Raw genomic sequence first — 16,164 nt, forward strand, 5'->3', positions numbered from 1 at the left:
GGCGGGGCGGGGCAGGGGGGCGACGCGTCCGAGGGCCCTCGGGCGCCAGCCCTCCGCGAGCCGGCCCGCTGGAAGAGGGATTTTGGAGTGAGAATCGGTCCTCTGTGGAAGGACCCGGATTCGGGGCTCTCAGCGAAGCCTCCGCTCCAGGGAGCCGGTTCGTTACCGACCCGCGTGCGGTGTTGGGGGTTCGGTCTCCTCGTTTCCTGTGTAGCGCCGAGAGCTGTGGTGCAGGCGGCACGTGTCGGCGGCTGGTGCTGAAGAGGCAGAGTGCGCCCCGGCCGTCCCTCCCTCTCCGTGACTTCCAGAGGCTTAGTTTAGGGTCCCTCAATGTAACGCCCCCAAACGGTTTCCAAACTCATGGCCTCAATCCTTCCCGCCGCTCAGGTCTCGACCCTAGAGTCTGTCCCGGCCCAATATCATCCGGTCTGCTGCTCCTTCTCTGCCCTGGGACCCCGGCCTCCGGCCTCTTGACCAAGCAGCACCGTGGGTAAGTGGATGGCCTGGATTCAGACCCCAGCCCTGCCCCTTTGCCCGTGGTCACGCTACCTGAGCTTGCCTTGTTAGGTTCCTCATCTACAACGCAGGCATGAAAATAACCATACAGGGCTTTTGAGAGGATTTAAATAAGTTTACATTTAAGGTGCTGAGAACAGTGCGTAGTAAATTATCTGTGTGTCATGTTATCACTTGCTACATTGCAATCACTTTTGTATCATTTATTTGGTAACATTGTTGTCTCTCTCAATATAAGCTTTAAGGAGCCACAGGCTTTGTTCAGGTCACTGCTTTATCTTTGGTGCCTAAAACAGCGCTTGATGAAGTGGGGGGGGGGGAATGGTAGATTGCCTAAAGAGGAAACACAGGGGCACATTTAAGATTTTTTAAATAGCCGTTACCAGTGATGCACATACTAAAATGGTGCTAAAAGTGTCTTTCTACGCTCTTTCTGCTAACAAATTAATGACACTTGGGGAAATTGCTGCCCTCATACATCACTCTGTTGCTGTTGACATTGTGGATTGATAAACAATCTTTTCTGTAATTCATTTGATAATCCATAGCAATCCATTTGCCACTCTCCTTTGAGCCCAATTAAGCCAAGTCCTTGGGATATCCTTGAACAACTTGGGGAAAAAGAATATATTCCTGAAAATGTGGCTCCCAGCATTATTTATGATAGTAAAAATTAGGAACAACCTAAATATTCTATGATAAAGGTAAATAATAAAGATGTTATGGATCGGAAGCGGAAGTGAATATAAATAAATGGAAGCACATTAAGATGGAGGAATATGCAATTACTTTTTCTTTTGAATGGTTCCTTTACTGTCAAAATAGTATTGTTTTAATACTACTTGATAGTATTAAATGTAATGTTATATTTAATACTGTTTAATAGTAAACGTTGAAAAAATCCGCACGAAACTACTTCTCTCAGGAGACTATTTCTTAGCACTCTTTGCAGCAGGCTAGAAAAAAAATTAATTGGCTCTTTGAGCCTGCCCCAGAGTCATAATTTTTCTCAAGCTTCCCTTATTTCTGCTCTCCAGGAGTTCCTGCACAATCCTGGCTGATCCCTTATTGTGATATTTAGCCTTGTGTGCATGATTTGCAGAATAGTGTGCATGATTTGCAGAATAAATTGGGAATTACTCATGCATATGAATGCATCTTAGCTCTTAGATTCTCTTAAGGAAGTATTCTTTGAAAGCGTGGTTTATTTATTTTTTGTTTTGTTTTGTTTTAAAGGTTTTATGTATTCATTTGACAGAGATAGATACAGTGAGAGAGGGAACACAAGCAGGGGGAGGAGGAGAGGGAGAAGCAGGCTTACTGCGGAGCGGGGAGCCCGATGTGGGGCTCAATCCCAGGACCCTGGGATCATGACCTGAGCCAAAGGCAGATGCTTAAGGACTGAGCCACCCAGGCGCCCCCCCCACTTGTTTCTTTAATCATATTTAAGGAGTGTCCTTAAGGAAAACTTCACCTTTTTGGAGATTAAAGCCTACTTCTCTGTTCCCAGTCCAAATGTCTGCAAAGCTGAGCAAGGCATCACTCCTTCCACAAACTGCAGAGGAGTCTGACAGCATTCTGATAGTGAAGATGGAAGAGGAAGAGCAGGCCTGTGATCTGGACTCCAGCCTCCCCTGGAGCACCTCCTGCAGCCCAGAGACCTTCCGCCAGGGTTTCAGGCGGTTTAGCTGCTCTGATTCCGCGGGGCCCCGGGAGGCCCTGAGCCGGCTCCGGGAGCTTTGCTATCAGTGGCTGAGGCCGGAGGTGAACTCCAAGGAGCAGATCCTGGAGCTGCTGGTGCTGGAGCAGTTTCTGAGCATCCTGCCTGAGGAGCTGCAGATTTGGGTTCAGCAACATAGTCCAAAAAGCGGCGAGGAAGCTGTGACCCTGTTGGAGGAGCTGGAGAAAGAACTTGATGAGCCAGCTGAGCAGGTAAAAAGGCATCTGGTGGGGGTGAGTGACCAGGTTGAGTTCGGAACTCTGGGGCATCACTGGGGTAGAGCTCTCAAACTGTACTCCTACTCAGCACACTGAACACGTAGGGTGGTGAATGTCCTCCCGCCTGTGCCGGAAAACAGTGTGGCTCTGCTTTCTTCCTCCCTTTCCTGAATCCCAGGATATTTTTCTGTGTAGTTTCTTCTCTATTATTTTTTTTATTTTATATTTTTTTAAGATTTTATTTATTTATTTGAGAGAGAGAGAGCCCAAGCAGGGGGAGTGACCGAGGGAGAGGGAGAAGCAGACTCTCCGCAGAGCAGGGAGCCCGACATGGGGCTCGTTCCCAGGACCCCGGGCTCATGACCTGAGCCGAAGGCAGACGCTTAAGCCAGAGCCACCCAGGCACCCCTTCTTATTATTTTATCCCAAAGTCCCAACCAGATTCCCTTCTTCAGCCTCAGTTATACCTAACTGCTTCCAGGTCTGTTTTGGACAAAATAAGGACATGCCTGCAGAGAAGCTGACAGCCGGGAAAATCACTCAGGAGCCCCCACGTAGCCAGATCAAGCCCGGAAAGCAGCCGCTGCCATGGGTGTCCCCGGAGTTTCGCTCAAGGCAAAAAGGTGAGGGGCGGGATTCAGTTCATGGTGGGGGCAAAGGTGGCCTCTCAGCCCACCACACATGTCTCGGCTGCTTTCGGCAAGCGGTCTCAAATTTCCCCTCCTGCATCCTCCTCACAGTGGGGACTTCCACCATTAGATGTTGTGCTAATGATAATTCTCAGTGTTTTGTTCTTGTTTCTTTCCCAGAGAGTCTTATGATATCTTTCAGATTTTTAAATCCTTGACATTATCTCCATGGGGATTTTCAAACCTTTTTTGAAGAAGCATGACCCTTGGGGCGGCTCGGGTGGCTCAGTCAGTTAAATGTCTGCCTTCGGCTCAGGTCCCGCTCCCTGTGTTCTGGGACCGAGCCCCGCATCGGGCTCCCTGCTCAGTGGGGAGTCTGCTTCTCCCACTTCCTCTCCCCCTTCTTCTATATGTGCTCATGCTCTTTCTCTCTCAAATAAATAAAATATTTTTTTAATTTTTTAAAATTTATTTATTTGAGAGAGAGAGAGAAATAGCATGAGAGGGGAGAGGGTCAGAGGGAGAAGCAGGCTCCCCACTGAGCCTGGAGCCTGATGCGGGGCTCGATCCCAGGACTCTGGGATCATGACTGAGCCAAAGGCAGTTGCTTAACCGACTGAGCCACCCAGGCGCCCAATAAGTAAATAAAATCTTAAAAAAAAAAAAAAGAAAGTATGGCCCTTTTCTGAAATGAAATTCTGCCTGGAATCCCAGTATATAAAACAGATGAAAGCACAGCCACCCTCAGTGATGCCGGAGCAAGCAGCGTCTATCCACAAGGGCTCCAACTTGGCTCCCCCCGCCGAGCAACCCCAGTCAGTTTAAAAACCACTAGTCTACCTCATTTTCTGTCCAGCTTCTTGCTCGGTTACTGGTGGCATCCAGTGTTAAAATCACCATATTGCTGCTAAGATGACTTTACCCGCACACCCTAAACTGATCTCTTTTGCTGCCTGCCATCACTTTTTACAAAAGTGCTCCAAAATGGCTGCACAGCAGCCTGTTCTTCTCAAAAGATAAGTGCTGTGGGAGAAAAGCAAAGCAGAATAAGGGGAATAGGTTTTACTGAACAAAGTAGGGACAGAGTCTTATTTAACAAAGTGGTGGAGAAAGCCTGTTTGATGAGTGACATTTGAGCAGAGACCTTCCTTCTAGATGATCATGATGGATAAAATGGGAGTCAGAAGTGAAGAGGGAGGGGCGCCTGGGTGGCTCAGTCGTTAAGTGTCTGCCTTTGGCTCAGGTCGTGATCCCAGGGTCCTGGGATTGGCCCCTGCATCAGGCTCCCTGCTCCATGGGAAGCCTGCTTCTCCCTCTCCCACTACCCCTGCTTGTGTTCCTGCTCTCGCTGTGTCTCTCTCTGTCAAATAAACAAATAAAATCTTAAAAAAAAAAAAAAGAAATGAAGAGGGAAACCCCACTTGGGAGGATCTCCCCTTCTCCCCCCAGCACGGCTTCCATATTCCACAGGGCAAGGTTAGAGTTTTTCCAAGGTACTTTTTTTTTTTATTAATTTTATTTTATTATGTTATGTTGGTCACCATACATTACATCATTAGTTTTTGATGTAAGGTACTTTTGATAAGAAAATATAGGAAAAACAAAGTACAAAAATTTAGAGACTTAGCAAGTATTTCTCTTAATCAACAAGTACCTGCTCCCAAGAGGCTTGTACCAGGCACTTAACAGCTCCAGTCTAGCAGTTGTCTTGGCTTAACTGAGAGAGAAATGAAAGTCTATTCCCACTCCATCAGGATCAGGAGGGAACCACCCCTACCTCAGCAGCTTTTTCTGATAGTGACAACAAAAGTAATCAGCCTCAAAGCCAGGGCTTGGGACCCCAGGGTTGACAAGAACTACATTCTACCTCTGAACATCCTCACAGAGGCCTTTCTTACATTTTTTGTTTTATTTTTTACATTTTATTTTTTTCACCATGATAACTGTACTCTTTAATCCCCATCCCCTATTTCTCCTAACCCTCCACTTCCCTACCTGGTAACTGATGGTCTGGTAACCATCAGTTCATCCTCTGTAGTTAAGAGTCTGTTTCTTCGTTTGTCTCTCTCTTTTTTTTTTCCCTTTATTCATTTGTTTTGTTTCTTAAATTCCACATATGGGTGAAATCATATGGTATTTGTCTTTCTCGGACTGACTTATTTCACTTCCCATAATACTCTCTAGCTTCATCCATGTCGTTGCAAATGGCAAGATTCCATTCTTTTTTATGGCTGAGTAATATTCCTGTGTGTGTGTGTGTGTGTGTGTGTGTGTGTGTACACACATCATATCTTCCTTCTCCATTCATCTATAGATGGACACTTGGGCTGCTTCCGTAGTTTGGCTACTGTAAATAATGCTGCTATAAAATAGGGGGTGTGTGTATCCCTTTGAATTAGTGTTTTTGTATTTGTTGGGTAGATACCCAGGAATGCAATTCCTGGATTATAGAGTAATTCTATTTTTAATTTTTTGAGGACCCCTCATACTGTTTTCCACAGTGGCTGCAGCAGTTTGCATTCCCACCAACAGTGCAAGAGAGTTTCTTTGTCTCCACATCTTCACTAACACTTTTTCTTGTGTTTTTGATTTTAGCCATTCTCACAGGTATGAGGTTGTATCTCACTGTAGTTTTGATTTGTATTTCCCTGATGATGGGTAATGTTAAGCATCTTTTCATGTGTGTTGGCCATCTATATGTCTTCTTTGGAGAAATGTCTATTCTTCTGCTCATTTTTAAATTGGATTATTTGTTTTTTGGGTGTTGAGTTGTGTAAGTTCTTAATATATTTTGGATACTAACTCTTTATCAGATATGTCATTTGCAAATATCTTCTGCCATTCAGTAGGTTGCCTTTTAGTTTTGTGGATTGTTTCCTTTGCTGTGCAGAAACTTTTTATTTGATGTACTTCCAATAGTTTATTTTTGTTTTTGTTTCCCTTGCCTCAGGAGACATATCTAGAAAAATGTTGCTATGGCTGATGTCAGATTACTGCCTTTGTTCTCTTCAAGGATTTTTATGTTTTCAGGTCTCACGTGTAGGTCTTTAATACATTTTTTAGTTTATTTTTGTGTATGATGTAAGAAACTGGTCCTGTATCATTCTTTTGCATGTAGCTGTCCAGTTTTCCCAACACTTTGTTGAAGAGGCTGTCATTTTCCCATTGTATATTCATTCCTCCTTCGTTGAAGATTAATTGACCATAAAATTATAGGTTTATTTCTGGGTTTTCTGTCCTCTCTCATTGATATATGTGTTTATTTTTGTGCCAGTACTATAGTGTTTTAATTACTGTCACTTTGTAATATAACTTGAAATCTGGAATTGTGATACCTCAAGTTTTGTTTTTCTTTTTCAAGATTGCTTTGGCTATTTAAGGTCTTTCACGGTTCCATACAAATTTTAGGATTGTTCTAGTTCTGTGAAAAATGCTGTTGGTATTTTGATAGAGATTGCATTAAGTCTGTAAATTGCTTTGGGTAGTATAGACATTTTAACAATGTTTGTTCTTCCAACCCATGGGCATGGACTGTCTTTCCATTTCTTTGCATTGTCTTGAATTTCTTTCATCAGTGTTTTATAGTTTTCAGAGTACAGGTCTTCCACGTCTTTGGTTAAATTTATTCCTAGATCTTTTATTGTTTTTGGCTCAGTTGTAAATGAGATTGTTTTCTTAATTTCACTTTCTGCTGCTTCGTTATTAGTGTATAGGAATGCATCAGATTTCTGTACGTTGATTTGTATCCTGCGACTTACTGAATTCATGTATCAGTTCTAATAGTTTTTTGGTGGAGTCTTTAGAGTTTTCTAGATAAAGTATCAGTCATAGGCAAATAGTGAGAGTTTTACTTCTTCCTTACCAGTTTGGACCTTTTATTTCTTTATGTTGTCTGATTGCTCTGGCTAAGACTTCAGTACTTTGTTGAATAAAAGTGGCGAGAGTTGACATCCTTGGACTTTGATGGATGATAGGGACCAGACATTGAAGTCGCTTTGGAATTTGAGCTATCAAAAATGAATTTGAAACAGAATCCTTACCATTTACAAAATGATTTCTGTTTACACCAGTAATAATGCCATTCAGCTAGTACTATAAAATACCTGTAAGAGTAGAGGTTTTTTGTAAATGGGTACTCTGCTACCCTTGATTTATTTGAGATGTCAGTTATCCTAATCTATAATCCTCCCCCTTTCCCCCCTAATTTGTATTTCTGACCATATTTCCATATTCATTCTTGACCCCTTGGCTTTCTTCATTTCATTTATCATTATTAAACTTTTATTTATTGACCTTCATACTGAGTCTTGTTTATTACTACCCATTGCCACGTCTGGCTCCTCTCCATCGGTTGCTTCTCTGCTTCTCCCATAATTTCTCATCTTCTAGTCCCTTTTCTTCCAGATATTTTTTCAGTCTCTGATATATCCTTTTACCTCTACTCATCATTCTACCTTTTGCATGGAGCTTTTCGTCTTTATAGTTGACTGTCTCCTCAATATATAAATCTTTCCTTTTTGCCTTATGATCTTCTCAATGTTTTGTGACTTCCCATCTCCATCTTCCACATTGTGATGCTATCTTATAAACATGCTAGCCAATAAATAATCCATATATATTTCCTTTGGATCATTCTATTTGCCTTTCTTTCTTTCTGAACAGAGAACTGGTGACATTGCTTTTCTGTGTATTATTTCAGCTAAAGACACGAAAACTATAAATGTGAATTCAGCTTTGACACAAAAGACTTCTCCAGGCATGGAGCTGCATTACACCGTTTCTAACACCCTTCCTGTGGATGCTTCCCAAAGTTGCACGTATAGAAGAGGCAGTGAACAAGATGGCAAGTTTGAAAGAAGACAGAGAAACCCTTTTGGCAAAAAACAACACAAGTGTGACGAATGTGGCAAAGTCTTCAGTCAGAGCTCAGCCCTTATCCTCCATCAGAGAATCCACAGTGGGGAGAAACCTTACGCATGTGATGTGTGCGCAAAGGCTTTCAGCCGGAGTGCCGTCCTGATTCAGCATCGAAGAACGCATACTGGGGAAAAACCCTACAAGTGTCATGAATGTGGCAAAGCCTTTAGTCAGAGCTCGAATCTTCTCAGACATAGGAAAAGACACACGAAAGAAAAAGTCCCATCAGTGTTGTAAGAGAATCAAAGCATTTGCTCAGAGCTTTTTCAGCAGGAAAAGACACAAAGCACAAAACACTCCTTTCGTATTTCAGTGGGCACTAGGTTGCTTTGAAAAGTCATAAAAGCTACAGGAGAGAATGTAAAATATCTTCTGTCAACGTTGTTTGCGCTTCTGCTTATCAATACAGTGTCAATTCAGATGTTTGAGGTTTTTGTGAAAACTTAATTTGGATTTCCATCCCTAGGGCAGCTCTTGAACAGACATTCTCAAACGTGTTCTATTTCCATTACTAACACAAATAATGAACTAGTACATTTCTTTTTAGACAAATTTTCCCTGTTGAGAAGGAATGTGTGAGTTACTCAGGATAAAAATAAGTATTTTCCCCCATTCCATAACTTGGGCACTGGAGTTCCCAGACCAAAGACTAGAGCATTTAAAAAATTTTTACCATTTGTTTTTTGTTACCAGACTCAAAATATGAGAATAGGATTGAGGAGGCCCAAAAGAATGTGTACCTTCAGACCAAGGCTGAAATGTCCAGAGTCAATTGTTAGGGGGTAGATGAGTAAAGGCATTTATTCTCTTATGAAAATTCACAAAAGCCTACACCATTGATGTTACTAAGTAGGCTTTTTTTTTTTTTTAAGACTTATTTATTTTGAGAGAGAGTATGTGAGTGGGGAAAGGGGCAGAGGGAGAGAGAATCTCAAACTGACTCCCCTGCTGAGCGAGGAGCCCACAACCCTGAGATCATGACCTGAGCCAAAATCAAGAGTCAGATGCCTAACCAGATGAGCCACCCAGGTGCCCGCTAAGTAGTTTTCTATGTAGGAAAAAAATCTCCTTTACAATGTAATTTGGAAATAATTCAGTGAAAACAGCAAGATGGCTCTACATGTCTTAGGTAAGGGCATAAACATAAGCAATGTTATAATAAACAGGGCTATCTATTTGTGCTTATATAAAGTTCATGATCATGTTAAAATGAAAAAAGGAGGGGCGCCTGGGTGGCTCAGTCGTTAAGCATCTGCCTTTGGCTCAGGGATCGAGCCCTGCATCGGGCTCCTTGCTCAGCAGGGAGTCTGGTTCTCCCTCTGCCACTCCCCCTGCTTGTGTCCCCTCTATCGCTTTGTGTCTCTCTGTCAAAGAAATAAAATCTTAAAAAAAAAAATGAAAAAAGGGAGGTGAAGAAAGACTGTCCAAATAAGACTGATAGAACACGAATATGAGCAAGTGTGATCTATAATGGAGAAGTGTGCCACAGCTCACGTGGAGAAGGAAACCCTTAACCAGCTGACAGCTCTCCTTCAGTGTTCTTCAAGGCCCCTTTTCTGGCATAAATCAGCTGTGAGCATATTTCAGGCATCTCAAGACAACCATTTTCAGGGTCTTATGCATTCTCAGTAAGGTTTGTTTCTAGACAAGCTGTCAAGACACCAGCCCCTGTGTTTTGTACCTCTGGTACAAAATTTCTAAAGTTTAGTTTGAAGAGTCCGCTGAGTTTTGCCCATATTTAAGTCAGTCAGATTTCCTGTTTAAAATGACTGACTTAGGGGCGCCTGGGTGGCTCAGTCGTTAAGCGTCTGCCTTTGGCTCAGGTCATGATCCCAGGGTTCTGGGATTAAGCCCCGCATCGGGCTCCTTGCTCTGCCGGAAGCCTGCTTCTTCCTCTTCCATTCCCCCTGCTTGTGTTCCCTCTATTGCTGTGTGTCTCTCTGTCAAACAAATAAATAAAATCTTTAAAAAAAATAAAATGACTGACTTATATGTTATTACAATTATTCTGACGGTATACGACATCATGTTCCCTTTTCTAGGGATTCTTGATAAAACTGTGTTACAAGAATACATGCATTAAAATGTGTTCTGTGGTGCCACAGTTACCAATATGAAAGCAAACATTAGAAATGAAAGTCCTTAGGAGAAGGGAAGAGGGGGCTTATAGTGAACTTTGGGATCCTTGTGAAGTATAAACATTGTATTATCAGAAAATCTAACCACATCTAGTGCTTAGAGTGGGATTACTGTGCTCTACTTAGAATATTGATAATGTAAGAATGGTAAGGGGAGAAGTGAATGTAAATTGTAATTATAGAGTTTTCTGATAGTGATTATACTTCGTAGCTCTAGTGAATATTAATATACAGAGGGTTTTGTATATTTTCAGTTATTAAAAGTATAGGTGTCTTTGGGCTCATTCTCTTTGTAATTAAAGGAACAAGCCATCTATGAAAGCAGCAAATGCCTCAGATATGTGTATTGTGAATTATTGCTTAATTATGGAAAGACAGAGTTTCTTGTTACTATGAATAAAATGACAGAATCTCAAATCAGGCGTTCTGAGGGAAGTTGTCTTCACTTGATGCTGCCATAAACCTTAAGAGATTGTATTCTTTGCATTGTGAATAATCTGAATTTCTCCCGCAGAAGGTGGTGTGAGTCATATCATCTAAGTACATGACAAAATCTTTGAAGGGTATTGCTGTGTCCTGGGAGTTAATCATGAACTTACATAGGTCTCCTAATGCTAGTTCATTCAAATGGAGATTTACCATGACTTGGGCTAAACTTGATTTTAAAAATTAGTAGGATGTTAGCACCCCCATTAGATTAATTTCCATAGATAGTAAATACTCCCAAGTGAAATTGATATTTTTATGAATTTCACTTCATCTTGACCTTTAGTATTAGCTGTAATCCTATGTTCCCTCTTTACCTCTGTCTCATTCTCTTCAGAGACCAGATCACATGTTGGTCACTGCCCTTAAACCTTCCTGTATTGGGAATGCTTCTGGATGCAAAATCCACCTGTGATAGTTTAAACAAATAAGGCTTTGTAACCAGAAATCTGGAGGTGAGTTGCTGCTGACTGTCAGTCAGCAGGTGGACAATGACTGATCTGGATGTGGTCTCTGCCCTTCTTTTGGCCTTTCCCTCATGCTTATTTTATATATATATATATATATATATATTTATATATATATATTTATATATATTATATATACCTCAGGTATATATATATATTATATATATATATTTATATTTATATATATATATTATATATACCTCAGGCAAGAGAGCTTCCCAGCTCCAGGAATGACATCCAGGGCCAAGTCAGGAAGAAAGAGGAATTGGAGCTCCAGCCATGGCCATCTCCTTTGCTAGGAAAAGTAAAAGCTTTCCACGAAACTCCAACAAAATTCTGCTTATGTTTCCTTGTTGCAAATGTGTTTGGTAAAGCATGAATTTTCAACCTCTAGAGGGAAAGCGGCAGGGCAGGTGGGTTTTGGCAATGACATTGGGTCAACCAACAGTGTTTGCCACACTCCTTGGCCACCTTCCTTTTCATGGGCAGATGGCTGATTTTGCCTCCTGAATTACAGGAAAGAAACAAGAGATAACTTACAACCTCCTGTCATCAAATCTGCCAACCTATCTACACCTCACCCATCATTTCTCCTCTGAATGGAAGAGGTGTCTCTCTGGTCCCTCACCATTCCTTCCCACCTCTGAAGGACCTTGGCTGCCATTATCCCTCTCCTATTCCTTCATCCTTTGCCCTCCTTGAGGATGCATCTCTCAACATTTAAATATGGTGATGTTACTGGCCCTCCGACTCTATAGTTTTCTAGTGTATCTTTAGAAAACTTGAGCTGATAGCTGATCCCCCAAGTGAGGGGGAACAAAATGGCCCTTAGCTTTGACTTCTTCATATGCCTCCATTTCTTTCAACCAGAATGATCTTTCAAAAACATACATGTGATCATGTCCCTTCCTTGCTCAAAATACAGGCTTCCCACTGCTTTTAATATAAAGTTAACGCTTACACAAAGTTTTGAGGCTTTTTGTGATCTGACCACAGCTTACCACTTCAGCTTTATCTCTTGCCATTGCATCGTTCATACTCTATGCCAAAGCCATTCTGGATTATCAGAAGTTCTCCTGCCCCCAGGCCTTTGCATGGGTTCCTTTGGAACTCTTACCAGCTTCTGCACTTAACTCCTGTGTATTTTAGCTTAGATGCCACTTCTTCCAGGAAGCCCTCTACCCTAACACACCAAGAGTAGGTTGGGGACCACTACCACACCCTTCTATTCATTACAGAGCAGTCTGTTCTTACTGGTACTACATTTATTACACAAATTATCAAGCTGTAAATATGGCTCCAAGGAAGAGGAGGATGAATGATACTTCGGGATACTTTGGGAAGTCATGAGATAGCAAAAGAAAAAAGTGAAAAAGACCTCCTGCCCCCTGGGCATAATGGTGAGGCAAAGAGAAGGTCAGACACAGGAGTCCCTTTACCTCTGCACCCAACCCCCGCAGAAATGCCAGAGGGGATTGGGAGAGAACTTGAAAGGGGAAAGTGCTAGGCCCACTTTCTCTTGAGTGCATTGGGAGAGCAATTGCTCAACAGACTTCGTGTTTTCCAACACTGGACTATTCTAAAAATGGCAATGCAGTGCTAGGCAAAGGGCCTCTACCAGCTAACATATGACTTAGAAGATCTATAGTAGTTCTCCATGCTCAGTGGGGACCCTGGAAAAGAACTGATTGCACCAGCTGGAGAGTTGGGACCATTGCACAAAGTAACTTTGTGGATCTTATAGCTAACAGCTGCAGGACCCAGCAGGCCCAGGATCAGCTAGGAGTCTCAGTCACACCTTAGAGGGTGGCTAGAACCGATGTAGAGATGACAAATGAAGGAAAAGATACTGGCCTCCAGCCTAGCCAAAAAAACAAATCACTGATTGTCATAGGTGTGGTGAGCAAGCACCACGGCAGACCACCTGTGAAGACTAGAGACCAGAACAGAAGGACAGCAAGCACATCTGAGACCCAATCCATAGCACCACCTCACCTAGGCGAATGTAAGCCCCCTCCCCAGATATCCAGATGGCAGAAAAAGGGCAGAGCAAGAAATAGCCATGTTAGGGAGTTGAACTGAAAATGGACTGAATAATTACATTCTTTCACCACCCACCCAACGGGGTGGGAATTCAAGAAGCAAAAATATCAGTTATAAGAAATTAGCACCATTTTCCTTTGCATGTTTGAGAAGAATTGTGATAACTTTTTACCCCACCAAACGGGCACTTATATCTGCTTCTGTGTTGATGCCGCTATTTTATGTTTCTTGAAAGCATGACTGACCCATTTACTGGTGTTTCTGAAGCATCTGGCCCAGTACCTGACCCATAATAGGCACTTAAATACTTGTGGAATAAGGGGTGCCTGGGTGGCTCAGTCAGTTAAGCATCTGCCTTCAGTTCAGATCATGATGCCAGGGTCCTAGGATTGAGCCCCGCATCAGGATCCCTACTCACTGGGAGTCAGCTTCTCCCTCTTCATCTGCCTCTCTCCATGCTCATGCTCTCTCTCTTTCTCAAAAAAAAAAAATACAAAAATAACAAATGTGGGTAAAGATGTGGAGAAATCGAAACCCTTGTGCATTGTTGATAGGAATGTAAAATGGTGTAGCCACTGTGGAAACCAGTTTGATGGCTCCTCAAAAAGCTGAACATAGAACTACCAAATGATCCAGCAACTCCACTTCTAGGCATATTATCCAAAAGAACTGAAATCAGGGACTCAGACAGATACTTGTACACCCCTGTTCATAGCAGTATTATTCACAATAGCCAAAAGGTGGAAATAACCAAGTTTTCATCAATAGATCAACAGATAAGCAAAATGAGATATATACATACAATGGATGTCATTTGGTCTTAAAAAGCAATAAAATTTTGATAATACTACAACATGGATGAAAGTTGAAAACATAATATAAAATATAAATAAAATAAGTGAAACACAAAAAGAGAAATATTGTATGATTCCATTTATATAAAGTACCTAGAATGGCAAATTATAGAGACAAAATAGACTAGTGGTTACCAGGGCTGAGGGAAGAGAGGAATGAGGAGTTAATGAGTACAGAGTTTCTTTGTTACAGAAACAGTTCTGGGAATGTGTAGTGTGATGGTTGCACAACATTATGAATGTATTTAATAATACTGAATTATACATTTAAAAATGGTTAAAATGGTATGGGGCGCCCGGTGGCTCAGTCGGTTAAGCATCAGACTCTAGATTTTGGCTTGGGTAGTGATCTCGGGGTCGTGAGATCAAGCCCTGCATTGGGCTCTGCACTCAGCATGGGGTCTGCTTGAGATGCTCCCCTCTCCTTCTGCCCCTCCCCCCACTCATGCTCTCTAAATGAATAAATATTTTTGAAAATGGTTAAAATGGTAAATTTTATGTATATTTTGCCACAATTAAAAACAAAAGCACTGAAGGAAACAAGAAGGAAATTACTTTTATATAATCCCTGCCCTAATAAGGTTTATATTCTAGCAAAAGTAGAAGCAAAAACCCTATGGAATGAATGTTGTAGAAAGGCAGAGGGTCTGAAAGATAAAATCCAGACAAGTGTTCAGTGAAAGCACCGACTGAATGTAAGCCCAAATATGTCCTCTTTGCTACTAATATTGAGGGTGGGCAATGATGAGACTATACCAGCAGCCCTAGATTTGGATGGACTATATGCATCACAGATCCGGACAGCTAGTAAATAATATTAAAATTAGTTTTAATTTCCATCTTGAATACAAAGTATTTCCTTGTGGGGCCCCTGGGTGGCTCAGTCGGCTAAGTGACCGACTACTGATCTCAGCTCAGGTCTTGATCTCAGGATTGTGAATTCAAGCCCTGTGTTGGTCTCCACACTGTTTGTGGAGTCTACTTTAAAAAAAAAAAAAAAGGTATTTCCTTGTATAACACTATATGCTAAATCAATTATTGATTACTGAAATTTTACCTAAAGGATGTATCTTCTTATTTGGGTCTCTTAATCTTACTTGAATTTGAATTTAGCTCCGATTAACTAGCTTGTCTTCAGCTGAAGGATTATTTTTATTCAGAGGCTAGAATGACATTGGTTGGCAATACGTGGGAACTTTAGTGTCCAAGCTAATGATCAGCTGGGTAGACATCTGTTATCTTTTCCTATGTCTCTTGGCTGTCTCCAGTATACTGCAGGAGTTGTCAGGATGCTAGGTGGAATATCACCATTTGGACGGGTCAGTGGGGCTGCATCAGAACTGGATTACTCCATTAGACTTCGCTTTTATTCATTGACTATTAGCAGTCTTGTCACCTAAGTGGTTTTACAGTCTGACCTCTCAATATCCATTCAACTCCAAATGATTAATCTAAGCCAGTTATGGTAATCCTCTTCCACCTGCAAGTGATTTTGATTTAGGAATGAGCATATCGGGGCGCTTGGCTTAGTCGGTTCAGCGTCTGCCTTTGGCTTAGGTCATGATCCCAGGGTCCTGGGATCGAGCCCCACATCGGAATCCCTGCTCAATGGGAGTCAGCTTCTCTCTCTTTATCTGCCTCTCTCTGTGCTCATGCTCTGTCTCTCAAATAAGTAAATTCTTTAAAAAAAAAAAGGAATGAGCATATCATCTAATCTGGGTCAATGAGACATGAGGGGAAACCTGTTTTATGGTTTCCAGGAAAAGTCTGCTTCCTCTAAAAAAGAGACATAGAAGAGATGATACATTTCTATGTCCAGATGTTGCTGTGAATGGCTATGGTGTCAGGGAATGCTGCAACAGCTGACAGACGAAGCTGACCCATGGAGGAAGGAGCTAAGAAACCTACAGAGAAGCGGGACTCAAGTCCTGATGCCCCGTTCCTTGAAATACTTACATTAGAAAAGAAGAAAGGTTTAAAATCAGTGACCTAATTATCCACCTTAAGAATCTGGGGGAAGTCCACAATAGCCAAAGTATGGAAAGAGCCCAGATGTCTATCAACAGAAGAATGGATAAAGAAGATTTGGTATATATATATATACAATGGAATATTGTTCAGCCATCAAAAAATGAAATCTTGGGGCGCCTGGGTGGCTCAGTCATTAAGCGTCTGC

At 41.9% G+C, this 16,164-nt stretch overlaps 1 protein-coding gene across 1 annotated transcript; it reads left to right on the forward strand.

The window, feature by feature from the left end:
- The first annotated feature begins 400 nt into the window (after nt 1-400).
- ZNF396 (zinc finger protein 396) lies at nt 401-8,320 on the forward strand. The gene is made up of 4 exons (XM_028098222.2): nt 401-490; nt 2,027-2,448; nt 2,936-3,077; nt 7,783-8,320. The coding sequence occupies exons 2-4, from the start codon at nt 2,032-2,034 to the stop codon at nt 8,235-8,237; spliced, it is 1,014 nt and encodes a 337-aa protein (XP_027954023.1). The 5' UTR covers nt 401-490; nt 2,027-2,031; the 3' UTR covers nt 8,238-8,320.
- The last annotated feature ends 7,844 nt before the right edge of the window (nt 8,321-16,164 follow it).

The sequence above is a fragment of the Eumetopias jubatus genome, unplaced genomic scaffold, assembly GCF_037043125.1.
Source record: "Eumetopias jubatus isolate StellerSeaLion01/CBP00866 unplaced genomic scaffold, mEumJub1_p1.0 scaffold_16, whole genome shotgun sequence".
Classification (NCBI taxonomy): domain Eukaryota; kingdom Metazoa; phylum Chordata; class Mammalia; order Carnivora; family Otariidae; genus Eumetopias; species Eumetopias jubatus.

Bases quoted from the DNA above. Each gene is read 5' to 3' on its own strand.
- ZNF396 (XM_028098222.2), top strand. From the start codon at position 2,032: ATGTCTGCAAAGCTGAGCAAGGCATCACTCCTTCCACAAACTGCAGAG. The intron at 2,449-2,935 runs GTAAAAAGGCAT...AACTGCTTCCAG, and splicing joins TTGATGAGCCAGCTGAGCAG to GTCTGTTTTGGACAAAATAA. The intron at 3,078-7,782 runs GTGAGGGGCGGG...GTATTATTTCAG, and splicing joins GTTTCGCTCAAGGCAAAAAG to CTAAAGACACGAAAACTATA.